This window comes from Leptonychotes weddellii, chromosome 14 (genome assembly GCF_054177405.1).
Source record: "Leptonychotes weddellii isolate Sample4059 chromosome 14, ASM5417740v2, whole genome shotgun sequence".
In the NCBI taxonomy this organism is placed as follows: domain Eukaryota; kingdom Metazoa; phylum Chordata; class Mammalia; order Carnivora; family Phocidae; genus Leptonychotes; species Leptonychotes weddellii.
Window position 1 is genome coordinate 75508638 of NC_138382.1, and position 27191 is coordinate 75535828.

General features: G+C 43.9%; 1 protein-coding gene and 2 long non-coding RNA genes across 4 annotated transcripts in view; all 3 read left to right on the forward strand.

Moving 5' to 3' along the window:
• Positions 1–8708: 8708 nt before the first annotated feature.
• FUBP3 (far upstream element binding protein 3) overlaps positions 8709–27191 on the forward strand; it is a 51207-nt gene continuing 32724 nt past the window's right edge. For both annotated transcript variants that reach the window (XM_081803765.1, XM_081803766.1), the window contains exons 1-2: positions 8709–8869; positions 22048–22153. In XM_081803765.1, coding sequence (XP_081659891.1) covers positions 8786–8869; positions 22048–22153 — 190 coding nt within the window. In that variant the 5' untranslated portion in view covers positions 8709–8785. The remainder of the gene's footprint in view (positions 8870–22047; positions 22154–27191) is intronic.
• LOC145717149 (uncharacterized) lies at positions 15486–21685 on the forward strand. The gene is made up of 2 exons (XR_014140200.1): positions 15486–17217; positions 17430–21685. It is a non-coding gene; the product is annotated as an uncharacterized LOC145717149 (long non-coding RNA).
• LOC145717150 (uncharacterized) lies at positions 22160–22983 on the forward strand. Its single transcript, XR_014140201.1, has 2 exons — positions 22160–22368; positions 22443–22983. It is a non-coding gene; the product is annotated as an uncharacterized LOC145717150 (long non-coding RNA).

The following is a 27191-nucleotide window of genomic DNA, read 5'->3' on the forward strand; positions in this document are numbered from 1 at the left end:
CCTTTCCAGTCCATCTCTACCCTCAACTTTCAGAGGCAACCACTTGGGCTGTTTCCAGTTTTAAGCTGTTATAATGCCACTATGAAAATTACCATACAACTTCTTTTGTGGACACAAATTTTCATTCATCTTGGGTAAATATGTAGGAGTAGAATTGCTGGGTGATTCATCTTCCTTTGTGACATGTAAAAAAAAAGATTTTTTTTTTTTTTTTGCCTATTTCATTGGGTTTTTTGTTGTTGTTGTTGTCGTGGAAGGGTTTTTTTTATATATCATAAATACTAGTCCTTTGTCAGATGTATGTTTTGTAAATATTTCCCCCCAGTCTGTGGCTTGCTTTTATATATTTTTTCTGAGAGTTTATTTGAACAAACATTGATTCCAGGAGGGCAATGCCAAATTGGAAGTGGTTAGGAGTGCTCCCACCTTTCTACTTTCTTAATAGTGTGTTTTATGAGCATGTAATCAGGGTCTACACCATTTAGTAAATCTCATTGTCTTGGTCACAAGATTATTTCAGGCATGAGTACACAACCCAGTCAAACCAATGACTCATGTTCTAGGAATGTTGAGACAAAAACAGACATTCCTTTTGGCTGGACATGAGTCTAAGGGGATGCCATATCTATACCTAATCTGAGAATGGATTCAATGGAAGCACAGCCCAAAGACAGAGAAACCAGGTCCCAGGGACACTGTCCAAGTCCCTGCATCAAGCTCCAGGTCAAACTGTTGTCCACCTAGATCCCACATTTTGTTGCCTTTACACCTTTGTTCATGATGTTGCTTTCATCGGGAATGCCCTCTGCCACACCTCCAAATGTCCACGTGGCCCTTCTGAAATGCCACCTTCTCCATCAAATTTTTTCTTGATCTCTCTTGTTTTTTCTGTGCCCATCATGAAGTGACTTCCTCCTCTTCTGGGTACTGAATATTATTGGTATCTCTTAGCATACATATTTATAATGACATCATCATCATCATTATTATTTTACAAAACTGTATTGGTAGAGATTTCTAGAAGTGGGAGCACAGGGAACTTAATTTTCTACCTGAGGTATTCTTGAGACAACTGTATTGATAAAGGCAGGTTTTGCTTTTTTATTTAGGAAAAAAAAAGATTTTGAAGCTCATTGAATGAATGAATGAACAAGTGAGTGTATTTATTAGATTTAAGTCCACTCCAAGAGTTGTACAGAGACACAATCAAGGCTCTATTCCCCTTTTGATTCTCTTGCCACTGACTCCCCTCCTTTTTACTTTGCTTTATTCACCCTTCAATTCTCCTTCCCTCCTGAAAGCACAAAGCAACAATCAAGGATGGCTAAGGTAGCAAGCCTTATGGGTCTGTTTTTTCTATATCTTCAGTGACCAACTCATCTCGATTTTCCCACGACCATCCTGGTTTTAGTACCAATAGTCCCACATCCTGGAAACCCTTTCATTCCCAGGCAAACCTGAATGGTTGATCACCTTCCTTACTCCCCCATACCCCACCAGTCTTATTTTGTTACATGGAAGAGAATCCTTCATTGATTTCTGTGGTAGGCAGTATTCTAAGTGGCATGTAAAGCTCCTGTCCCCTGGTGTAGACATCCTGTATAATCCCCTTGCCTTGAGAGTAGATGAGCTCTAGGAATATGATGGGATATCACCCCTGTGAATAGGTTACTAATCAGTTAACTTTATATTAATCAAAAAGGAGATCATCCTGAGTGGGCCCAACCTAATCAATTGAGACTTCAGAAGAAGTTGAAGTGTCAGAGAGATGTATTCTTACTGGTCATGAAAATCCAGACTCCGTGAGTTCTACAAATGTGAAGAAATTAATTCAAAAACCACATGAGATTGGACTCCAAGCCTCTGATAAGACCTTAGCCACAGGGATACCTTGATTTCAGCCTCATGAGGCCCCAGGAAAAAAGCCCCGCTATACTGTGACACAATTTCTGACCCACAGAACTGTGAGATAGTAAGTTAAGTTGCTAAATTTGTGGTTATTTGTTACACAACAATACAAAACTAATATAATCCTTTAGGTGCACTCTTCCATATGAGAGAAACTAAGTAGCTGTGGCTAGTGCCTCAGCTTGTCTGAGCCTCGGTGTCCTTATCTATGGAACAGAGATACCAGGCCCACCTCCCAGGAGTGTTACAAGCGTTAAATGAAGCGATGTATATCAGGTGTTCAGAATGGTAAAACATTCAGTAAACAGGAGTGGAGGGAGGTACGAGAGGGCTTCTGCACATATTCCTTGGAAATCCAAGCCCCTCTACCATCAAGCAGATCAGATCCTGTCTCCCGCGGCTGTCAGTTGAGCGCTTGTAAAACGTGAATGGCAAAGGTCAAAGGGTCTGTATTCAGTTGTGCTATGCCTTGACTCCCTTCCTTTGATGAATAAAGTTCTTCTTATCTCAAGTGGCAACTATTTTGCTAGAATAACAACCAAGCCCTGAATAGTTAGTCCTGGCTTGGGGAATGTGGTCTATAGGGCAATTCCTGTTGCTAGACAGAGACATGACATTTGGTGAGACTCTGTCTCAGGACCTCCCCATGAATAACTAGGGAGTGGCCTGGTAGGTACATCAGGTATCATAACCATGACTGACTAAGGGTGAATACAACCTTCTCTTTCTACCAATGAGCCAACCATTATTTTCTAAGTACTCACTATATACTAAGTGCTGAGAGGAATAGAGGTAAGCCCTGAAGGGACTTATCTTCCTAGAGGGCTAGTATGGGCTCATCCCAAGAAAAGAACATAAATTAAAATTCAATTTTATTGAGGGGCACCTGGGTGGCTCAGTCAGTTGAGTGACCAACTCTTGATTTCGGCTCAGGTCATGATCTCAGGGTCAGGAGATCGAGCCCCATGTTGGGCTCCATGTTCAGCACGGAGTCTGCTTGTGTTTCTCTCCCTCTGTCCTCGCTGCCCCCCCCACTTGCTCTCTCTCTCTCTCAGATAAATGAAAATAAATAAAAAATTCAATTTTATTGAAGCAGGGACTCAGACAGATATTTGTACGCTCATGTTCACAGCAGCATTATTCACAATAGCCAAAATGCTAAAGCAACCCAAATGTCTTTTGACAGATGATAACAAAATGTGGTACATGCATGCAATGGAATGTCATTCAGCCTTAAAAAGGAAGGAAGTTCTGACACCTGCTACAACATGGATGAACCTTGAAGACATTATGGTCAGTGAAATAAGCCAGACACAAGAGGACAAATATTATACGATCCTACTTCCGTGAGGTACCTAGAGTAGTCAAGTTCATGGAGACAGACAGTAAAGTGGTGGGTGCCAGGCCCTGGGAGATGGGAAGAAGAGGAGTTAGTGTTTAAAGGGCACAGAGTTTCAGTTTGGAAAGAGGAAAAAGCTCTGGAGATGGATGGTGGTGGTGGTCACACAGCATTGTGAGTGTACTTAATGTCACTGAATTGTAAACTTAAAAGTGGTTAAAATTAAGGTAACTCCTTTGTTGTGTATCTTTTACCATGATATAAAAATTAAATTTTAAATATTTATTTAAAAATTTTTAACTCATTAGAGTTCAAAAAAATAATAATTGTGGTAATACCAAATGTCAGCAAGGATGAGGAGTAGCAAGAGGTCATTTTTAACTGATGGGATGTGTGTCCCACTTTGGAGAAATAGTTTCCACGTTGGAGAGCAATTTGGCTTTATTGAGCAAAGCTAAGGGGCATGTCCTCTACTCACCCTGGCCCCTCAGCAACTTCACCTTTGGGCATATATTCTAGAGACTCTCTCAAATACATATGCAAAGAGACAAGTTGGAGAAGACTTGTTGCAACATTGTAACAGAGAAAAGGAAACTATATGGTTACTCACAGGGGAAAGAATACATAGTTTCTGGTTTATTCATATGGTGGAATGGAGTATAAGTAGAGATCGGGCTACATATGTGAATTTGGATAGACCTCAAAAATACATGTGGGGCCAACAACAACAACAAAAAGACTCAAATTGCATAGTGTTTGATACCATTTATATGATGTTTAAAAGCATTCGCTATATATACACACAAGAACACAACATCCACTAGCATGCAGATCACCAAATTCAGGAAGACAGTTACCGCTGGAAAGGGAAGGAATAGAATAGGATGGTGGAGGGTTACACGGGGTTCTTCACTAGTAACTGTAGTGCTGATTTCTTATGTTGGTATTGGGTAAATGGCCATTTATTGCATTAGTCTATCTACTTTTTTGTATGTCTGAAATATTTCATAATACAAAATAATAAAGCAGGGATTAAAAGACCTTGCTAAAAGAGTCCATTCATTAATTTATAGAAATAATTGTTCCTTGAACATACCCTATGTGCTCGATGCTGGAGATACAATAGCAAACAATATGGACACAGTGCCACCATCTCCAAAGCTCATGGTCATGTCAGGGACACAGGTATCAGTAAAATAATCAAAGGAATGAAAATATAACTTAAACTAAAATAGGTGCTCTGGTTTCCAGAAAGGAGACTGGGATAGTTTTCTATAGGTAATCTAACATGCCCAAGAGGAACAGCCTAAAGATGCTGACATTGGGGGTTGTCCAACAAACACCCCAGCTGGACCATTCTACAGTGAAGCTCAGAGTCACAATTCTCAACTACCCAGAGGCATGAGCAGACCACCATGGATTCCAAAATATCTGAGAAAAGTCTGTAACATGAAAGATAGAGACCATAATGCCCACTTACATGCATGCATACATACATACATACATACATACATACATAAAATAACTGGGAACAGTGACCTACAAGCAACATACACTATGCAGAGAGAACAAACTTCTAAAAAAGTACTATAATCCTCAAAAAATATTATAATCCTCAGAGAGATAAGAAAACGTATTCCATCCACAATACAAGAAACAAATGTTATTTCTTAAAGAAAGGATTGTTTGGAGAGCAAAGAAGACCTCTTGTGATTTAAAAACATGACAGCATAAATTTAAAAAATGCTACAGAAAGAATTGGAAGATCAAATTGAGGGAATAACCCAGAAAGAAGCGCAAAGAGAAAAAGAAAGAAAAAGTAGAAAATATAGGAAAATTAGGAGACCAGTCCAGTAGGTCCAGTATCCAAATAATAATAGAAGCTCTAGAACAATGAATAGAGAAAGTGCTAGGGGAAATCCTCAATTAAATCATTCAAGACAATTTCTCAGAACTGAAGGACATAAATTTCCACAGTGAAAGGGCCAGAATAAAGGATGGAAAAAGACCCACTCTCCAAGACACACCACTGTGGAATTTTAGAACATTGGAGGAAAAAAAAAGAAGATTCTATAGATTTCCAGAGAAAGGGAGGAAAAAAAGTCAAAAAGGATTATACACTAGAATAACATCAGGCTTCCCAACAGCAACAATGCTTGCTAGAAGATAATGAAGGAGTGCCTTGTAAATTATTATCCCAATCTAAGATTCTTATCCAGCCAATGTATCCATCAAGAGTGAGAGCTGAATAATGAGCTAGAGAAATTGTCCTATTGTCAGCAAGGAGTGGAACAGCTCTGGCTGAAACCAATGATACCACTTCAATTCTAACAGAGCATTGGGAGGAAACTCTACCCAAGTGATAATACTCAAGGATTTGATAAATTGGGATTCATCCACCCACTATACTTCAGTGTCACTTAAGGACCAGATACGTGGTGTTGGGAACACAAACAGTAATTTCTCTTGGGAATCTAGATATGTCATTTGACTTCCCTGTGCCTTACTTTCTCCACTTATAAATTGGATCTGATGCTCATCTGTGTTGAGTCGCGAAGATTATGGAAATGACAAGAGGATAAGAGATGAGTAATTTCAGCTCCTCAACAGGAATATGATGAACAAATATGAATCCAATTTGTTCTTTGTGCAACTCTATAACAGGCACTGACTTTTGTTTGCCCAGCAAATATTCTATTCCATTCCACCTCCCATTCCAACTTCAAGGTTTGGGGGTTTCTTTTTAAGTTATTTATTTGAGAGAGAAAGAAAGAGAGTGAGAGAGCCGATAAATAAATTGTGGTTTATTCATTCAGTGAAATACTATTAGACAATGAAAAGGAATGAATTGTTGATACACAGCACAACATGGATGAACTTCAAAATAATTACGCTGTGTGAAACAACTCAGAAGAGTACATACTATGTACTTTCACTTATATAAAATTCTGGAAAATTACAACTAATCTAGAGTGACAGAAAACAGATTGGTGGTTGTTTGTGGTTGGGGAGGCTAGTGGAGTGGAGGCTGGAGAATTGTGGAAGGGTAAGATGGAGGAGTCAGAAGAGCACAGGAGGAAATGTTTGGTGGTGGTGTATACATTCATGACCTTGATAGTAATGATAGCTTCACAGGTGTGTACATATGTGAAACAAAATCAAAGTATATACCTTAAATATGTGCAGTTTATTGTATATCAAATTTTCATCAATAAAGCTGTTTTAATAAATACTAGATACTAGAGACAGTGAGTGGTGCCTTCAATATTTTAAAGAAGAATTATTTACAATCCAGAGTTCTGTAACTAGCTAAACTATTAATTTTATTCTAGTGGAAGAGACAAATAATAAATAATTGCACAGTGATTGAAAATCAATTGTGATAAATGTTAAGATGATGAAGTCCGGTTTATTAGTAGAACATGTAACAGTGGACTTGACCAGGTGTGGGTCACCTTCCTCTTCTGTGCCCTTAGAAATGAGTCAGTTACCCAGTTATTCAACCAGTAGGAGGGGGAGGATCAGAACCTTGTCTTCCTACTTAGGCAGTCTGTGGTCTTTGGAATATGCCTTTAAGTTTGGGCCAATAACCTTGTTTTCACTATTCATACTCATAGGGAGAGCCAGCTAGAATTTGGATTAATTAACATACCTCTTTAAAAAATATTCAAAGCACAAGCATCATGATATTAGGTCAGTAGAATCATCCCCATTCCTGAAGGTTGATGCCATATCCTTGAGTTTTACAAACATAGCAAAATTAAAAGAGAAAACACCCATGATGGACCACAAATAGGTATGTTGACATGTTTTGGTCCTGCCTCATGACAGCCCTTCACCAGCAACTGGAACACAGCCAACTATGTGCTTTCCTACATGGGTTGAAACATTTTGTCTGAAAGTGATAATCTTCAATCTTACAGTTTTGTCAAATTCTTTTATTTTACCATACTCTAAGAATTATCCCAATTTGGCATTATTCAATTCAAAATAAGTTTTCTTTGCAGCTATGTGCCAAATTTTAACGACACCGGGAAAAATAAGACTCAGTCTCTGTTCTGAAGGAACTCACAGTCTGGTAGTGAAGTCATTAACAAATGAAGAACTACTCTTTGATTATTGGTCAGTTATTCTCCACACTTCTTTCCAAAACCCAAAGCTCTCCTAGCATGCTGACACAAAGGATCATCAAAGAAAATCATACTATATTTTACTTCTTAATTTCCTTTTTATTTACTTTTAAAGATTTATTTTATTTTACAGGGACAGGGGCAGAGGGATTGGGAGAGAAAACCTAAGCGGACTCCATGCTGAGCACAGAGCCCAAGACAGAGCTCAATCTCAGGACCCTGAGACCAGACCTGAGTCAAAAACAGAGTTTGATGCTCAACCGACCACGCCACCCAGGCACTCCTTAATTTCCTTTCTAGTGCTTATCTTCCTTCCTAATTTCAAGAGGGGCACAAAATGCTTGACATGATTCTCCATTAAAATCCAACTCCTTGGCACAACAGGACTTGGGAACTATTAATCATTAGGGCAATCTTGTTAATCAAAAGATGGGAGCCCCAACTTGGACCTGCCACTAACAAGAAGTGTGTCAAAGTCCCAAAGCCTTGTTTCTTTTCTGGGGGTTTTGTTTGCTCATTTGTAAGATTCACCTCAAAAGCTCAAGTGTGTTCCAGCACTAAGATTCCTTCCCTTGCTTTGCAGTATCTATACCTAGCTAGTACCATTAAGAAAAACTTACTTAAGCATTCCAAGAAGGCACCTTGCAGTAGGGTTTTGACTCAGCAGCATGGAAGCAATGATGGTCCTGTTCTATTTTCTGTTTCCCCAGAGTCCCAGGGTTTGAGAAAGAATGTATAAGAGGACTTTCCATTGGGAGCGTCCTTCCAGAGCTGTGTCGCCAGGCAACCCCAGGTACGGCTTAACCCATCCTCGGTGCAATCTGAAGAACTCCGGCCCGGTTCTCTCTGCAAACGTTGGGGAAACTGACATTTTGTGGTGCTGCCCCTTGCCCTCTAGCCTCCCTCGGTCCTCACGGTGCCATTTCAAAGAGCTCAATCCCAATATTCTAAACCAATGGCCATTCCTGGGGGGGCTGCCAGGGTCAGGTTTTTAGTGAACCAGGACTGCTTGGGTGCTGTCTTGGGAAAGCTACACCACTCCTCCCTGGGTTACCAAACAGCCGACAGCCGGACACCTCGGGCCACATCCGAGCCTTAGGGCCTGTTACGACATCATCCACGGGCAGGGCCCAGATCTGGTCTGGGAACAGATACCTGTTCCTGGAGGCCGGACAGCTGCCTCCCGCGCTGGACACGCCCACGCGCCCGCGGCCCCGCCCCCACTTCCGGCCGGACCGTGATCACGTGCCCTGACCCCGCCCCACAGGCTCAGCTCTTCTCGTGTCCAGCGTCCCGGCTTCCCTTCCGCCGGAAGTGGAGCGACTTTCCCTTTCCGGCTACGGGTCCCCAAGCGGAGCTGGAGGCCGGACGGGGGAGCCGAGCGGCGGCGGCGGCGGCGGGGGCGGTAATGGCGGAGCTGGTGCAGGGGCAGAGCGCTCCGGTGGGGATGAAAGCCGAGGGCTTCGTGGACGCCCTGCACCGGGTCCGGCAGGTAGGGCGCGGCCGGCTGGCGGGAGCACGGGAGCCTGAGGCGGGGCCGGGCCCGATGGGGAGGAGGGGGTCGGGCCTGGGGACCGGAGGCAGCCTGGGCTGACGCCTCAGCCGGGCTCGGCCTTTTCTTGGGGCTCCTGTAGCCGGAGGAGCCGAGGGATGAGGCGCCACCGGGAGGCCCAGGCCCAGCCTGTCGGGCGGCTCTCCTAGGCGCAGCCGCTGGGAGAGGGTTTGCCCGGGTCGCTTGGCCCCTCCGCGCCCCCACGCCGGGACTGGACCTGCAGGGCATCCAGCGTGGGCTTCTGAGGTTCGCGAGGGGTGGGGGCTGGGGAGCTCACGGTGAGGACCCGGGTGTAGACAGAAAGCGGCCGTCTCAGGCCCTGTAGCTTCTTAAAACTTGGAAAACGTCGTCTTCGGACTTCCAGTATTCGGAGGGTGGAGTGGCAGGAATTCGAGGGTATTTTACTTTTGAAGTTACTCTTGGAGAGAGGAGAGAGGAACATGTTAAATAGGTGTGGGTGGACCACAAGACGTAGAAATTCCTTACGGGCGATAGTTCCTCTCTCGGGGAGAATGTGATATGGACTCATCCCAACAGTGACACCTTACCATCTGACAGTGTCGTGCATTTTGCCAGAGTTAAATAAGTTGGGTTGTAAGAGGTTGCAAGCTTCCCTGGAGAATGAATGTGGGACCTGCCAGAAATACTCTGGCTTCTGGCATGGTGCTTAGAGCAGAACATGTCCTTGTATCGTGTGTAAAACTTACAAGTTAGCTCTGACACTTAAACGTTTGCTGCTGAGTGTCTTATACTCATCGCCTCTTCCTATTTAATTGTAGGCGTACTAACTGACACCTTAAAAGTTGGGCTATAACTAATTACTGCTTGATTCCTAACAGAAAGCCACAGGACTCATTGTATTAGAAGAAGGTCTCCACTTGGTCGCTTGAAGATATGGTCTTTACATCTCTTTCCAGTATTCCAGGGGAGGGAACCCTACCTGTTTCCCAGATACTGACTTTTCATTTTAATACTGATGCTCCTGTAGACATTATATTGGATCCCAGAACTTTCCAAACCTGTGGTTCCACCTAAAATTTTATCCGATGACTTGTTACTTACTGCCTAGGCATCAACCGGTACAATAGTGAGTATCCATCTTACTTAGACTTCAGAGCCAACCAGTGGCTGTAATGGATGAACATGCCGTCCAGCTCCCCTTGCACCACCCTGCTTGCCGGCGTGTTTCACTGCTCTCCTCTACAGTCCAGGGTCCTGAACCTTGTTTCTCACTGGCTACTAATATGTAATGGCTTTCGCTTTGTGCTGATTTGTGACAATCACCTGTTGGCCTTCTCTATCCAGGAAGAATTATAGTCACTACCCTAAAGAGCTCAGATCCTCAGTTTGCAGAAGGCCTGTAGTTGAACATAAAATGAATTTTGAACCATTGAGAAGACTTTCTGCTTCTCTTGAGCCAGTGGTTGAGCTCATATTCTTGGACAACCTGCTCAAGAGGGAGGGAGACCCTCTGTTAAATGCTGACCTAATGTGGATTGTTGAAGCAGTGGTGTTTACTACTAGCAAAGAAAACTTCATTGGAAATGTTCCCAGCTCTGAAATGCACCATTGACTGGAACAGTAATAAGCCCAATGGAGACAGTACTGTAAGTGTATTACTTCTGAATATTAACAGCTGGAGGTCGATACTATCTCCAAGGATTTGATGGCCTTTAAAAACTAAAGAAAAAAAAACAGGTTTGTGAGTAATTTTAGGTTTATTTATAGATTTGCATTGGGCAAGAATGGAATATTAGAAATTGAAACTGTTGTATGCTTTATAGTAAAGCTCACCTCAATGGGTCTCATATTGGGGCATCTGGATGATGATGGTTCTACTTCATTGTATACATGGCATGTTGCAGAAATGTGCTTTTTTTCTCTCTAGTAACTGGAAATAAAAGATAAGGTATTTCTGTATTTCAATGATTGCAAAGCTTCCCCCACTCTCGCCCAACATGTCCTCATAAACACCAGCAATTGCCTAGAAAGCCCTCATGGGTTTGTTAGGGAGCAGTAAGCTGTCTTGTGCTCAGTTTATCTAGAAGATTGTAACAGAGTCCAAATCGAACCTGCTGGGATTTGAACCTGCAGTTTCTAATAAGTCTGGTATGTGGAGCCCAGTACCTAATCTACTAAGCTTCCTACCTGGCATCTTGAATCCTCCTGCATATCCTTTGGACTCTTTCCAACATAGGGAATCAGTCGTTACTCTTCGTTTCCTCTGAGCATGGTATTCCTAGATCAAAAGGGAGTCTATGGAGATGTCATGTAAAATGTAAAATTTTCCGCAGCAGCGTGAAGTTCAGTGAGTTAATAGTGCTTGGCACAAACGAATAATACAGCCATTCCGTAGGGAAGTATACAAGGGTAGAAGTGTGGTCTGATTCCATCCCGTTGATGAAGATTTAAGACTGCTGGGTATTAAAAAAACATGTTCAGTTCTCCAAGTCATTGGCAGGTCAGCAAAAATAAGTTTTTTAAACTCATCGTTTAGAGAGAGCAGGATCCTATGAAGGGTGGGATGTGGACTCAAAGCCAGACAGGCTAGGCCATCCTGTTCTGCGGCCACAGTGCACTTCTCCCCTGACTCTCTAGGTTACCGGAGGACCTCACAGAGATGATGGATAAGTAGGTACAACTCTGTTCTGTTTGGTTTGTTTTTTCTAAAAACAAAAATGTTCCCAGAAAGCCCGCTGCTGGTGGTTCAGCGGCCCCTGTCGTGTAGTGCACACATTTGTGTGCTAACAGGACAGTGTAACACCAGGGTGTCTTACAGATTCCCAGCAGCCTTCCCCAGGTTGGACCAGCCGTCTGCCAGTCATCACCTAAGTAGAAGGAAGTTCTCTTGCCTAACCGCTAATGCTTTCAGACTTTAAGCCCCTATTTTGTTCTAGACCCAGTCAGTGCCTCTGTGTTGCACAACTCCGGGGTATTCTTTACATTAAATACAGTGTAATGGGTGCCAATTGGAGTTGGGCATCATGGTGGTTCAGCACCCAAATGATTGTGACCAAGCCCCTGTGGAATCAATAGGAAGTAACTTTTTGACAGTTCCATAGGCCTAGAACCTATCCTTCACCGGCACTTTATTTTGGGAAATGTTCATTGGCGTGGGGTCTCAGAATGTCTTTGGTTCTCCATGAATGCCTGCTAGTGCTGCTGTCTTGAGCTTTGGGTCTAAGCAGTAGATGATTTGGCATGTGTGCTGTGTACAACGCACAAAATTGCCTTTACGAGAATGTGCATCCACCATTAAAAGAAAAAGCCTTTGTTCATTGGCTCTTGGTCACTCCCTGAGAGAGACTGCCTTTGCTTCCTTAATACATGATGCTTCTGACTCAGGGCAAATGTGCTGAGCGCCCCATTGATTTCAGCTCTGTGCCACTGAGATGATCTCCTACACACCCAACTCAAGTAGCTCAAGTCATCGATTCATGAGGGACTAACTCCATTCATTTTTGCTTTCTCAAACATTTGAAGAAAACCAATATTTGCAGGAAATCTATGGGCTGCTCCTGTATCTTTGCTTTGATAGGACCCAGTAGAGTGCCCTGTAAAGAGCAAGTCCTTGTTAAAGGGTTTTGCTGATGTGACTGAGCCCATTTGGGTCACTGCTTTCATGGAAGTGTTGAACTTCCTGTTCGTTATTGAAAAGTAGATAGTAAATGCACAGTATGTTCCACTGTGTGTTTCTAAGGTTTTTTTCATTTTTATCGGAGACTTCTTTATCTTTCTTTTAAAATCTCATAGCCCATATGTAGCATCAGACTTTGGTTTCTCCTGAAGGCCCATTCTGTAGATACAAATTTACCTAGACCAGAGTTAAACCAGCGGCCCATGGGCTGGAGAAGGCTTACAGCAGGCCTGCAGGCATGCTTTGTTTAACCCACACAATACCAGTTAGAAACTAGAATGATTTCACATAAAAATTGAGATCTCTAGCTTCTCAAGAAAAGATCCGGCCACACTGCTCCCACATTCAGGAACGACAGTACTCAGCAGGAGCTGACTAGCAGCTGCCCCTTTACAAGGGGCATTGACTTCTGGGTTGCCATTGGGATGCCTAATCAACAGCTTTTTCCCCTCGTCCTTTTCCAAATTGTGAGTCCATCATCTCTGGTTTTTATTTGAAAGTTCTAATGGAAAGAACGGTGTAGGGAGATTGAGGAGACTTGAGTCTCCTCCTCCAAGTAGCTGTCTGACCTTGGGCTGGGTCGGCCATCCCAACTCTTGATCTACAGGCTGTTCATGGATCTTCCATGGAAAAGGATTCATGGACTGATACATTTGGGGAATTCAGGGTCAGGTAAAGGTGAATTAGCTTCTTTAATGCAGGACTTCTCAGAACCTTTAATATGCTTGTGTGTATTAAGTCCTATAGGAGTTTGGGGTGTGTGTTGTAAATCTCCTGAAGTTATATAATTTCATACTGCCTTTTCATAAAACCAAGTCCCATTCTACAGATCAAATTTCAGAAATGTTGAGCTAGATAATCTCAATAGTTCCTTCAAGCCCTTGAACATTCCAAGCTGTCATCTAGCTGGATCTAGGGAAAAAAATTGGCCATATCATTTTGGTTCTTTTGCTTTCTATTACGTTATATTGGGCATGTATTCGAACTCCCCTCTCCCCAGCTTTTCTGTGCAATCCTTTTACTCTGTTAAGAGTCCCGTCTCTTGAAAATGTTTTGCATTTAGAGTTTTGTTATAAAGACACCTGGGAAAGAATAGCCAGTACTTCTTTTAGAGGCAAAAACTGTACTTTTATCCTCATACCAGCTAATAGCAAATCACTTGTGAAACTGAGTAGTGTTAATAGAAGTAGTGATGTGATTCGGATTGCCTGCCATTATTTGAAGATCTGCTGACTCCAGGGCCTCCTGCCCGGATGCTAGGCCAGCGCAAAGATAAGACAGACGGGTTTGCGGCTGGTTTCATCTTATTGTGGGATTAGTCCTCACAAGAGCCAGGTGAAATAGGACCAGGGTTCTGATTCTCATCTTGTATTTGAAAATGATGAGCCAAAGGGAAATAAAGCTGTTTTCTCGGAGGTACACAAATAGTTAATATACTCAGTTGTTCTTCGGTCACTGTTTTCTGCGTTCTAAGGACTTGGTTCCTTCACAGAGGTAGCTGGGTAACTTTCCATCTCTGAGACATCAGAATCTGAACAACACACTGAGGGGATGCTGGTAGAATTAGCTGGGATGTAGGGTAGAAAACGAATCAACATGTCATCTTTGGGGCCTCTGCAGGTTCTGGCTGGAGCAGCATTTCAGCTTAGAGCCTCAGCTGGTCATCCTAGCATTTTGCCTTCAGATGGGCTTCTCCAGATCCACTTTAAATTTAGCAAACCTTTAAGGAGTACCTTCTCTGTGTCAAGCACTTTGCTATGCATTAAGGAAGTTGCACTTTAACTTTTGGGAACACGGACCTTTTTAAAACTCTTGAAAACTTTGAACCTCACCTCAGGAATACTTAAATAGTTTTGTATGTAATTTCAGGAGGTTCATGAATTCTCTAAAGCTAAGCCCTGGAGTTCCCAGTTAAAAAACCTTTGCCCTAGCGGTTCTGAGGATTGAGACAGGTCTCCCGTTCAGAGAGCTCCCTATAGTGGGGAGACAGTATAATCAATAACTTCCTCAGTGAGTTACATTATTTAGAGGTAGTTTATAAAGTGCTTTGCAAATGCAGAAAAGGGAGTATTTAATTCTGCCCAAACGTGGGTGGCATGAAGCCGTCCGGAAAAGCTACTCCGGAGAGCTGTGCCTTATTTGATTGGCATATAGAATTCCTTGTTTTGGTTAATGCCAGTAAATAGGGCAGGATCAGCTGGGGCCCCATCTCTGATGACAACAATAGCTGGCATTCATTGAGCCCCTGTTGCTCTGGATGCCAGGCAAGGGCTTCCATATATGTTCTCTCATTTGATGGTCACAAAGGCCCCAGGGGGTAGTACAGTAGTCCCCCCTTATCTGCGGTTTCGCTTTCCAGGTTTTCAGTTACCTGTGCTCAGTCGCAGTCCAGAAGCAGTTGATCCTCCTCCTGACATCTTGTCAGAAGGTCAACAGTAGCCTAACGGTACTTCACAGCCCCTCTGCCGCTCATCTCGCATCATCACAAGAAGAGCGAGTGCAATACATCTTGATAGAGAAGCCACATTCACATAACAGTTTTTTATAGTATATTGTTATAATTGTTCTATTTTTAGTTATTGTTAATCTCTTACTGTAGCTAATTTAGAAGTTAAACTTTATCATAGGCATGTACGTATAGGAAAAAATACAATACATAGAGGGTTCGGTAGTATCTGTGGTTTCAGGTGTCCAGAGTCTTGGGATGTATCCCCCCACGATGGGCAGAGGGCTGCTGTACAGTGAAGTGCTTATTAAGGCTTTGGATTTGGGGCACCTGGGGTGGCTTAGTCAGGTAAGCATCTGCCTTCGGCTCAGGTCATGATCTCAGGGTCTTGGGATCCAGCCCCACATCGGGCTCCCTGCTCAACAGGGAGCCTGCTTCTCCCTCTCTCTCTGCTCCTCTGCCCTGCTTGTGTTGTCTCTCTCTCTCACATAAAATAAAAATCTTAAAAAAGAAAAAAAAGACTTTGGATTCAGCCCACGTGAGTTCCAAGTTCTGGTTCTGCCACTTACTAGCTTAGCGACTGGGCAAGTTCTTTAACTTCTTTAAGCCTTGTTTCTTCATCTGGAAAATGGAGGTCATTGGTGGTTGTAATAATTTTTTTTTAATAGCTAATATTAGAAGTTAGGTTCCCCTTGGGAGGTGGGGGCAGGTAGTGACTGAAGGGGGCGTGAGGCAGATTTTGGGGCCCCAGTAATGTTCTGTGTCCTGATCTGGATGCTGGTTATACAGGTATTTTAGTGTGGGGACATTCAGCGACCTATAAACTTATGATCTGTGTACTTTTCTGTGTTTTTATTATTTTTCAATAAAAGATTAAAATAGCAAACATTTCTTATTTCTTACCATGCGCCCAGCATTGTTCTGGGTGCTTTACATTGTTGTCTCCTTATCCCCATGGATATAATTCCAGGCAGATGGGCTCCCAATCCCCCAATAACGAGAAGCGTAGCTACTTTTTTGGGGAAGGGGGAGAAGAGTAGCTACTTTATAAGGTCACCATGGAGATGAACTGAGGACACCATCAGGCACTTAGCAAGCGTGCAGTAAGTCTGATACACTGCTGCCCTCAGTGTGACCTCTTAGGTAGTGGGAAGCAGAACTGGGACTTGCTCCTGTGCACCAGGACTCCAGAACCTGCCATCTGCGACTTGATCTCAGCCACTGGGCTTGACTGCGCAGGTGACATACTGTGTCTTCCTGCCGTGGGCAACAGAGACTTTCTGTCCAGCCCATGTATTCTCCGGGGCCTAGGCAGGGTCACTCAGGTGACTGTGGAGCAGAGGTTCCCAGGAAGCAAGTTGGGTTCCTGCTCCCTAGGAGGTCATGTGAGCTTTCACATCTGTTTGCTGGATCCGTGAGAATCGACAGTAGCTATATTTAATAGTATGGACACGGGATGTGGATGACGTGGCATTCTGATGGCTTTGCCAGTTTCTGTTGAGTGTAATGTTTTAATAAATGTAAAGCTGTGGAGATACACAGAGCTGCTGCTTCAGATTTACAAGGTGAACTACTTCGATTATGAAACTTGTTGGAGAATTTTAGTTGCAAAAATGTGCACTGGGAATAATTAATTGCTATGTTCCCTAAGTTTAATGATTTGTGTACCACCTTTATGATTTTTGCCATATCATTGAACCCTCAGTGTTTGTTTACTTAATATTTTTAAATCTTTTTAAAATTTGGATTTATTTAAAATATTTTTTTAAAAGGAAACTAAATCACTATTGTAAGTGAAAAACTTTGCCATGCATAGAAGGTAAGTGTAAGAAACTATATATATATATATACACACACATATAAGTTTAAATAACTGTAAAATATATATATGTGTGTGTACACACACACACACAGAAGTTTAAAACATTTATCGGTGCACCTCCCCAAAATGCCTACATACGTCTCTGGAAAACACTGGTTTAGTCCATCCCTGCATTTTACAGGTGAGTACCCCAAGGAACAAGGCCTTTGAAGGTCTCGCCTAAGGTCACACACTGGAAGAGCTGGCTGGAAAACCAGGACCCTTGACTGACTCCTGGTTCAGTGCTCCCCTCCTCCTTGTTTCCACTAACTGTTCAGAATTGAGGTCACATGTCTGGGTTGTTGATTTATAGTTCATCTATTATGATGCCTAAAATAGCACAGGTAGGGTGCCTGGGTGGCTCAGTCGGTTAAGCGACTGCCTTCGGCTCAGGTCATGATCCTGGAGTCCCGGGATCGAGTCCTGCATCGGGCTCCCTGCTCGGCGGGGAGTCTGCTTCTCCCTCTGACCCTCCCCCCTCTCATGTGCTCTCTCTCTCTCATTCTCTCTCTTTCAAAAAAATAAATAAATAAATAAATAAAATAAAATAGCACAGGTAGTGAGATAGCAGATTTTCCTCCTGGCCTCACCCCCAAAAAAGGGGGGTAAGGAAATCCAATGGTTAAAAAAGCAGCAGAGTCCCCTCAGGGCAAGGACGGGAGTGGCCTTGGTTTTATTGGACTATCCTGGCTTCAGTGACTCTCTTGTTTTCTGTCCCACACCATTATTAGCTGAGAATGTACCTCACTTCCCTTAAGCAGGTACCCTTCAGAGCGATCAGTTACAAAGTGAGGAATTGCTTGAGCTCTGTGCCCTGGAAATCATTCGGTTTTGAGTCCCTGGGAAATGAAATATGTTTAATAGAGTATTAGGTGAAAGAAGGGAGGTGCCTAGTGCTGTGGGTTACAGCATAGGTTAGAGCTGGGCAGGCTGGGCTTAAATAGGGCTCCTGCCACTTTGGGAGGTGTGTGACTGTGCACAGGGCACTCAGCTACTCTGAGCCTCACTTTTCCTAAAATGGAAATAATACCAACCTCCTGGAGAATCATTGTGAGGAATAAATGAGATAGAATACTTAAAATGCTCCTCCCAGGGCACCTGAGTGGCTCAGTCGGTTGGGCATCTGCCTTCAGCTCTGGTCATCATCCCAGGGTCCTGGGATCGAGCCCCTCATCCAGCTCCCTGCTCAGCAGAGAACCTGCTTCTCCCTCTGCCTGCTGCTCGCCCTGCTTGTGCTCTCTCTTTCTCAAATAAATAAAATCTTTTTTTTTTTAAGATTTTATTTATTTATTTGACAGAGAGATAGCGAGAGCAGGAACACAAGCAGGGGGAGTGGGAGAGGGAGAAGCAGGCTTCCTGCTGAGCAGGGAGCCCAATGCAGGGCTCGATCCCAGGACCCTGGGATCATGACCTGAGCCGAAGGCAGACGCTTAAGGACTGAGCCACCCAGGCGCCCTCAGATAAATAAAATCTTAAAAAAAAAAAAAAGTCCTAACTATTTAAAAAATAAATAAAATGCTCTTCACAGAGTGCCCAGCACGCAGTTAACACTCACTAAATTTTAACTCATTATTTTAGTGGATATTTAAAATCATTTCTTTAAAACAAAGTTGGGGGCACTTGGGTGGCTCAGTCAGTTAAGCGTGTGATTCTTGATCTCAGTTCAGGTCTCAGTCTCACAGTTTTGAGTTCAAGCCCTGCATTGGGCTCCACACTGTGGAGCCTACTTAAAAAATAAAATAAGGTTGCATTTGAATGAATGGAAGAACACATTGTTTCTTTACAGAATATTATATGTACAATGTACTACCGGTGTAAGTTATAATGCAATTGTACTTTGTCTTGTTAAACTCCTGTTTAACAGTCGTGTAGCCGTTAGCCGGGTTCAGATGCAGCCTGTTGGCTTCAGAGTCAGAGTTACACCTCTTAAGCAGTCGTGTGTATGGCTTTTCTCTTAGTGGAAATTTCCCAAATTACAGATAACTGAAGTAAACGTGACTTAAGAACAAATCTGAAAGCCTCAGCCTTTAATCAAATTCAGGAACAGGAAACTATTGTAGCATTTTTAGCTATCAGCTGTGGGAAAAAATGACATTCCAACAACATGCAAAACATACTGTATAAATTATAAGGAAGGCTAAAGACTCAGGAATAACATTTCTAACTACTTTGGAAGGAAGGAAAAAGATCTGGAAGCAAAGAAGTATCATCAGAAAGCAGGGAGTGTGCCTAATGTGTCGAGTTGATGTTTTGGGGGTCTGTGTCTGGCAGTGGTTTGGCATGCATGCTGTTGGGGGACTCCACTGATAATCATGAGCCCTTGTACCCCTTTCTTTGTGCTTTGGGGTCATCTTCACTATCTGCTGGGAACATTTTGGGCTGTCTTTAAAAGCAGCTGGGCCAATAATCCTGAAAAACCCCACATCAATCATTTACCGCTCAGTTTATTGTAGCAGATGAAAGAGTCTCCGTGGGGCACAAGCCAAGGCAGTGTTCTCACCTTTTAATCTACCTGCTTTACCAGCTGGGTCCTTAAAGTTAACTTTTGCGTCTTAGGTAAGTAGCCAACCTCCATAAACTTATCCAAAACAAGTATGGAAAGTAAGATTAAAGTCAGTGGTAGAATGCTGTTAGGCAAGACCTGTACAGTATTTTGTTTTAGAGCAAATGGCCTCTTGGATATAGGAGGTTGGGTTTCTATCAGCAGTCTTAGTATTTTAATTATTTACTACTACTAATATTTTTAAACAAGCACCTATCCAGGTACCATCATCTCTAGCCTAGACCGGGACCGGCAGACTTTAAAGGTCTGTATAATAAATGACCTGTGTAGGCACCGTATACCATATGGTCTCAGTGCAATTCCTCAACCGAAAAAAGTGTGTGGCTGGCTTCTAATAAAAACTTTATTTACAAAAGCAAGTGGTTCACCAGCCATAGTTTACTAACTCCTGACCTAGAATATCTCCTAAATGGTCTTTCCTACTCGTGTCTCCTTAGGATCTATTTTCCTTGTCAAGGGGACCTTTTGAAAACATGTTTCTTCCCCTAGTACGCCTAGCAGTTGCTTCCTGTCACCCTTCCTATAAAATCCAAACACTTACTGTGACCTAGAGCCCTAGGGAACCAACCCTTGCCTGTGTCTTGGAACACATCTAGTTCCCTCTACTCTTGTGACGTTGATTTCTCTCTTCTGGGCTCATACTAGGCTGGCTCCTGCCTCAGGGCGTTTATCCAGGCTGTTCCCTCTGCCTGGAATGCTCTTCCTCAGATTTTTCGATAGCCAGCCCTTCCTTATCCGTTAGGTCTTAGATCACACGACCTAGCGTGATCACAGTGGCCTTCCCTGATCACCCTGTTTCAGGTAGCTCTCCAAAGTGTGCTATGTCATTATCTTCTCGTATTAGCATAATGCTAATTACCAGCTGAAATGATCAGTTATTGGTTAGCTTGTGTACCTGTTACTCCCCACTGACTGCTGATTCAGAGTAGGGGCCTGGTTATTCCTTTTTTTTTTTTTTTTTTTTTTTTAAGAGAGGGAGAAATAGAATTGGGGAGGGGCAGGTGGAGAGAGAGAATCTTAAGCAGGCTCCCCGCCAGCGCAAAGCCTGATGAGGTGCTCAAGCTCATAAGATCATGACCTGAGCTAAAGTCGAGTCAGACACTTAACCGACTGAACCACACAGGTGCCCCCTGGGGCCTGGTTATTCTTGTTCACCACAGGAACCCCAGTGCCTGGAACAGAGCCCAGCACGTAGTAGGCACTCGACATTGGTTGGATGAGTTGCCTTATTTTAACAGCCGTGCTATTTGTGAAGCGCTTTCTAGTATACAAAGCTCCTTTGTGTTGAGAGTATGTTGTTAGCTTTCCCCAAACTCTGCGGCAGGTGGTGGTACACCCAGAGGATCTCATGCAGAGGGGAGAGGGGCTTGTCCAACACCACAGAACTAGTAAACTGGAGGGAGAGACCTGACCCTGGATCCCTGACATTTAAGTCCTGCCTTGGGGTTTCAGTGTCATGATTATCTTGGGTTGTTTATTTGTTTAAGGTCATTTATGTTGGTCCCAGAAGGTCTCAGACTTCTGGGCACATTTGGACAAGCTCAGGAGAACTACCACTGAAGACTTGCTCTGTGGGACAGCGCTTCTATCTGCTCCCCCCCCCCCTTTTTTTTTAAAGATTTTATTTGACAGAGGTAGTGAGAGCAGGAACACAAGCAGGGGGAGTGGGAGAGGGAGAAGCAGGCTTCCCGCTGAGCAGGGAGCCTGATGTGGGGCTCGATCCCAGGACCCTGGGATCATGACCTGAGCCGAAGGCAGGCGCTTAACGACTGAGCCACCCAGGCGCCCCTTCTACCCCTTAATCCACACCTATTTATTAAGTTTAACTTACGGACTAACATCAAGAGCAGTGGCTGTAAATATTCTTCTGATTAAATGAAAGAGTTGATTTATCATGAAGATCACATTTAATTTTCCAATAAGAACAAAGTAGGTAAATCCCACATAGCATTTGTTTCTGGGGGGGAAACGCTTTAATAGCTATGTGATCATTTTTTTAACTGATAATAAATATTAAAAATTGAAATAGCTCTCAGAGGTTATCTCACTTTGTCCAGTGCAGGAATCCTTCTGAAGTAGTCTGGACAGACGGTCATCTCCCTATGTTTGGACACTTCAGTGAGGAGTAGCTTACTATTTTAGATCTCCATAGATGACATCATCACTTTATAGGTGTTGAAGTTATGGGATGGCTGTTTTCCTAACGAGTTGTCATGTTTGAGCAAACACAGCCTTTTAAATAGTATTGGGGAGCTTGTTTCCTAAGGGAATCCTGTGATAAAAGCTTTTGAACAAAGTTCTTCATATTGTTGGTCTCCTTTCTTTTCTTCTTAGAATGCAGTATACCTGTATTTTAAGTGATAGCTTAAAAATACTAATTTGTAGAACACAAATGTTTGGAAGTATTTTATTTCTAAAGGCATTGTTGTTAAGGCCAAAAGAGAATTCAGTTAGCGCTGAAAAGTGTTTGTCCCCTTGGTGACAATGCCTTGCATTAATCTAGGTCAGGGGGAGAAATGGGATAACAGGCCTTTTAAGAGGACTCTCCTCTTTCTCCCTCACATGGAGCCAGGATTTGTTACTGAGTATTTAAATCTGATTCTCTCTGTAGATTGCTGCTAAAATTGATTCAGTTCCTCACTTGAATAATTCTACACCTCTAGTGGACCCCTCAGTGTATGGATACGGAGTACAGAAACGGCCCTTGGATGACGGAGGTAAGTTGCAGTAAATGTTGTTGCCTTTCAGATGGTAGCGAACCTGCCAGTTAAGTTGGAGTTGGTGTCAGCCATTTCCTTAACAGCTCTCCAGCGTCTTTCTGAAGAGGAACAGTGGAGGGGACATATTGGGGATGATTGTTCTGCACAATTCTCCGGCATTTGAGTTCTTACTTGCCTTGATAATACGGGAATGTTTTCAGCTGGGCTCTAAGGTAAAAGACTCACTTGGCCTTTGCGCATCAGCTCGGAAGTAATTTGACTGATTCGAGAATTCTGTTTGATTTAGCCCTCCGTTCTTCAAAGACACACGTGGAAATTGAAGTTCCCACTTTTCTCCAAAGAAAAGCTAAGATTTGGTGCATGGCCCAGAGGAAGCTGTGGCTACATCCTGACCTTAAAGATAAAGGGCAAGGGGGTGGTGACCTCTTTGCAGTCTGCTGAGTTTTTCAGCACTCCTGTTTATGACAGGCTCTCCCCACAAGCGCCCGTCTTTCCTTCATTCATGTGTTACTTTGTTGGTTTCTGTCTATACTTACTTCAGCCCACTTAGAAGTGCCTGTCACCAGCAACTTGGCAAAGAGCATCTGTCAGATTGTGTGTGTACAGGGAACTCGGACTTCCTGGATCGCATTTTGTGTCTTGCAAAGTATGACTTATTATAAAAGGGAATCTGATGTACTAGTTTGTACATGAATATGCACGCAGCATGTCTTCTGTCCTGCTGCCTGTCTGCATGTGCGCCCAACCACGTGTGTATGCACATATCTCTACGATGTATTATTAAATGGAAAGAAATCAAGGTGTACAACAGTAGATATGGTGTAATTTCCTTTTCCAAAAAAAGTGTGTGTTTTGATGTATGTAGAAAAAAATGTCATGTGGTGTGACTGGTTTCTCACGTCTCTTAGGGAATCCTAAAGGGGAGATTGCCATTGTTTTTAAATGTGCTAACCTTTTTGGAATAATTGCATAGGGTCACAGCGTGAAGATTTTAAGGGGGCTGCGCTCATCTGGGTGTAAAAGTTCTTGTCTATTTAAGGGAACTGTTTATGAGCGCACACACACAAAATCTACCCCAGGGCCATTGGAGCTAAGGTGACCATTTAAACTGCTACTCCAAAATGGTACCCTGTGGTCTTTTTATATTTGACTGGTGTTAGTGATTTCTTAGAAGAAATATGACTTACTGCATTATCTGCATTTTTGCCGACATGAAAAACTGTAATGCAAAGTGACCTTTTTACCTTTTCAGGGCAGTCATGCTTCAGTTTCTCTTATGGGACATCGATATAAAAATAAAACTAAGTTGTCTGGCTCTGAGCACATGCCCTGGTAATGGACAGTCCCTCTGGCCCACTGTTTCCAGAAATCATGATCAATATCTTTCACAACTCCCCGCCTTGCTTGCACCCCTCGTGTGGCGGGAAGTGTAAAACCTGTGTCTGCCCAGCACAGGCGATCACTGTGTCCTTTGCATAAAGAGCACCTAGATATTTGCAAATGAAACCACGGGCGCTGGGCCGACTTTCTTCTCCCGTTAATCCTCTGTACACCCATTTGAGGGAAATTTGTAAAAGGCTCTGAGTTTATCAAGAAAGAGACCTCGGAGCAGGCAGATGTAGCTAGGGAGTCACGGGAAATTCTAGAATCTCACTTGGAACTCCAGTTCATTATTCTGTAGTGTATTTTCACCTCTGTTTTGAGAACCATAATTTTTTCCATGTCTGCCTTTGGGGACTGAGTCCTTGGAATCAGAAAACAAACGGTTTCTCTTTTTCTTCCTTCTAAATATGAAGCCCAGTTACAGTAGGGAAGAACTGAGAACGAACCTTCATGTCTGGGCCAGCTCTCCATCTTACACAACAGACTGTGTGAAGAACGAGAAACTTCCCTCAGGCTTTTTACACTGGACATGACAGCTTGACAGTTAATCCTCTTCAGTTGAGCACCTTTCCAACAACAGAATTATGTAAATTGTTTTCCTCCAAGTCGGTCTCCACCTGTGGCATCGGAGATGTGCCGTCGAGTTCAGAGAGAACTCTGGGCATTTGGAACAGGTTCAGGGCAGGCCACAGTTGTCTTCTGACAGGGATAATAAGGTCACTGGGCCATTCCTCTTCTCTTGGATAAATAAATATGTGAATAAACAGGTCCTGTCAAGGACAGTGATGTTCATGGTTACCCGACAGCTTCCTAGGGGTCACAGTCATGCTGTTTGTGAGAGGAGAGTTTAGAAGAGCAGAGATGAACAACAAGCAGGAATTCCTGCACTTTTTTCTGAGCAATAAAGATTTCCAAAGCTTTGCGGTTCTTCATTTGTTTGGTTTGGCTCGGGTTTTTTTGTTTGTTTTTTTTTTAAAGATTTTATTTATTTATTCATGAGACACAGAGAGACAGAGAGAGAGAGAAAGAGAGAGAGAGAGAGAGGCAGGCTCCCCACGGAGCAGGGAGCCCGATGCGGGACTCGATCCCAGGACCCCGGGATCATGACCTGAGCCGAAGGCAGATGCCCAACCGACTGAGCCACCCAGGCACCCAAGGCTCAGGTTTTTTTGACAGAGGTTCAGCAGATCACTTCTTTAGCAACATGAACTTTCTGATTTTCCTCAGAAGCGGGATTCTTTAACCTCTCAAGGGTTGAAGCTCAGTCCCCTAGAAGTTTCTGGAGGTGTTGCTTGGGTCTGTCTAAAAGTGCTTCAACTCGTAAGTCAGCCACAGAGAACCCTCAGAAGCCTCAGGGTTTCTGCAGGACATTGAGATTTGCGAACAAGTACACGAATAGGAGGACGAAAACAAGTAAAATAGGGGAAAGGATTTGTTCTTGTTGTAGGAAGGGACCGGTTAGTTGTGTCCTGGGCAGCTTTGAAGCGTCACAGTGCCGGCTCCTGAGCCCGCTCGGAGCCCAGCCAGAAGGGGTCAGAGCGTGGCCTTCCTTGCCTGCCTCAGTGCCCTGACCTGGGCCGAGCAGTCGGTCCACTGCTCTCTGCTTTGGGTCAGGTCCTTGTAAGTATTAACATCTTCGGTCTTGGCACCCACACTTCATCACAGTCTTTGAGGTGCACCCTGCCAATTCGGGAATCTTCCTGCTAGCCTCAGTGTGGCAGACAGCTTTTCCATCTGGTACTTTCTTCCTGCTACAGCTGAGGCCTTTCGCTGAAGCCAGTCTGACCAGTTCCATTCCTCTGTTCTAAGACCTGTGGCAGCTTCCGGTAACCAGGGGGATCCAGCCCTTCCTAACCCGCCCTTCTACTCTGGCTCCCCCCCTCCCTGTTGTTCTGCGCTCTGCAGCAGCCTGGTCATCTGTTTCTTCTCTTTGCTTTTCCCGAAACCCATCCCCCCTCCCAGCTCTTTACCTGGCTAAGTCCTGCTTGGTCCTTAGGTCTCAGAATTGATGGGACATCCTCCCGAGAACCTGGCCTCATCCTCATCTTTTGACTTTCTTCAGTGCCTTGCCAGATGCCACCTAGCCTCTTCTCTTGCCCCCGTTCTTCCTCCCTCCTCTTCCCCCTTTTCAAGCACCCACCTGACCGGAGAGTAAACATCACATTCTGCTCTGAACCTCGAAAGCTGTTCATTTGTCCCCTTCCCAGGGCACATATCTACTTTATTCTGCAGATACCAGGGTATATCATGTGCTTCTCCTACTAGATTCTACAGGCTGTGATCCTGGAGATGGGCTCTTTCTTTCTCTACCTCCTTTATGTGGTAGGTGGATAAACGCTTGATGCTTACGTTCTTTCTCTTCGTGTCCTACGATTAGCATTTAGAAAATTTCGTGAAAAGTAAGATCCAAGTCGAAGAGACTGGTATTAGCTTAATTTAATCTGAATCAGGGGTTGGCATAACTTTTCTTAAAGGATGATACGGTAAATTTTTTTAGACTTTCAGGCCATATGGGCTCTGTCCCACCGACTCAGCTCTGCTGTCAACTTGAAAGCAGCCGGAGACAATGAGGAAGCACAGGAGCATGGCTGTGCAGCTGGCCCACAGGCCCTCAGTCTTTGAGGTTTATGTACTACTGTTTAGATAGTACCGCCCTTTCTAACGTTATCTAGGTGGCGTGCTTGGTGAGCGAAGGCAGAGTTCTTGAGTGTGCTCTCGCATGAACCACTTACAGGAAGATCGGGACAGAGTATCGCTGTGGCCCCGGCCGAGTTTTGTTTCAGCACGTGTGACCCAGGACAAAGAGAAGGAGGAAACAAGAATGAGGAGGGAAGATATTTTTAAAATCCACACTTTTCAAGAGAGAAGAGGGATGAGAGGTGTGGGTGTTAGATAGTGGGGAGGGCCAGGGTTCTTGCTGCTGGGCGGCAGGGGTGTGTGGACCACTACCTACGGCCCGCGCCACCCCTGGCAGGAGTCTCTGCTCTGAAAAGAGAGAAACTGAATCCAACACATGCTCATACCCCCTGAAGGAGGAGAATGATGGGGGTTGCAGGGATGAGGAGTCAAGACTCAACCTTAGTCCCTGAGGCCTGGGGGGGACAGGATGGGGCAGGGATGGAGAGGGGGGGATCAGGAGTGTTGTCCAGCAGTAGTCTTCAAGCAGGGGGAGTGAAGACCCCTGAGGTGGGGGAGAGGGGTTTCCAAGAGCCCTGTCCCAGCTCTTCCATTTGTGTGCCCCCTCTTCCCTAAAACGGATCTCTCTGAGAATTGGGTCTGTGGTGGAGACACTGTGCCCTTCTCATCTCCGTGTCCCCTGCCATATTTCCCCTTGGTTTATGGTGGCACATCACCATCCTCAGATGCCTCAAGAGGCGTGAGTCCAGAATTCTGAGTGGGGCATACCCCAGCAACAAAGCATGAGTCTTGGTAAGAAATATTGAAAGGGACAGGATCTGATTTTTATTTTTATTCAGGTAGCAGGTCATCCCAGGGACTTAGGTAGTCCCTTCCTCCCCATCCATCCATCCATCCATTTTAGGATTAAAATTTAGAAGTGAGTGGTAGTCATATGGGTGCATATTAACACGTATGTGTAAGTTGGAAAAAGGAAGTGAAATTTTTTTCCCCCTGGCGAAGTATGATCTGACAG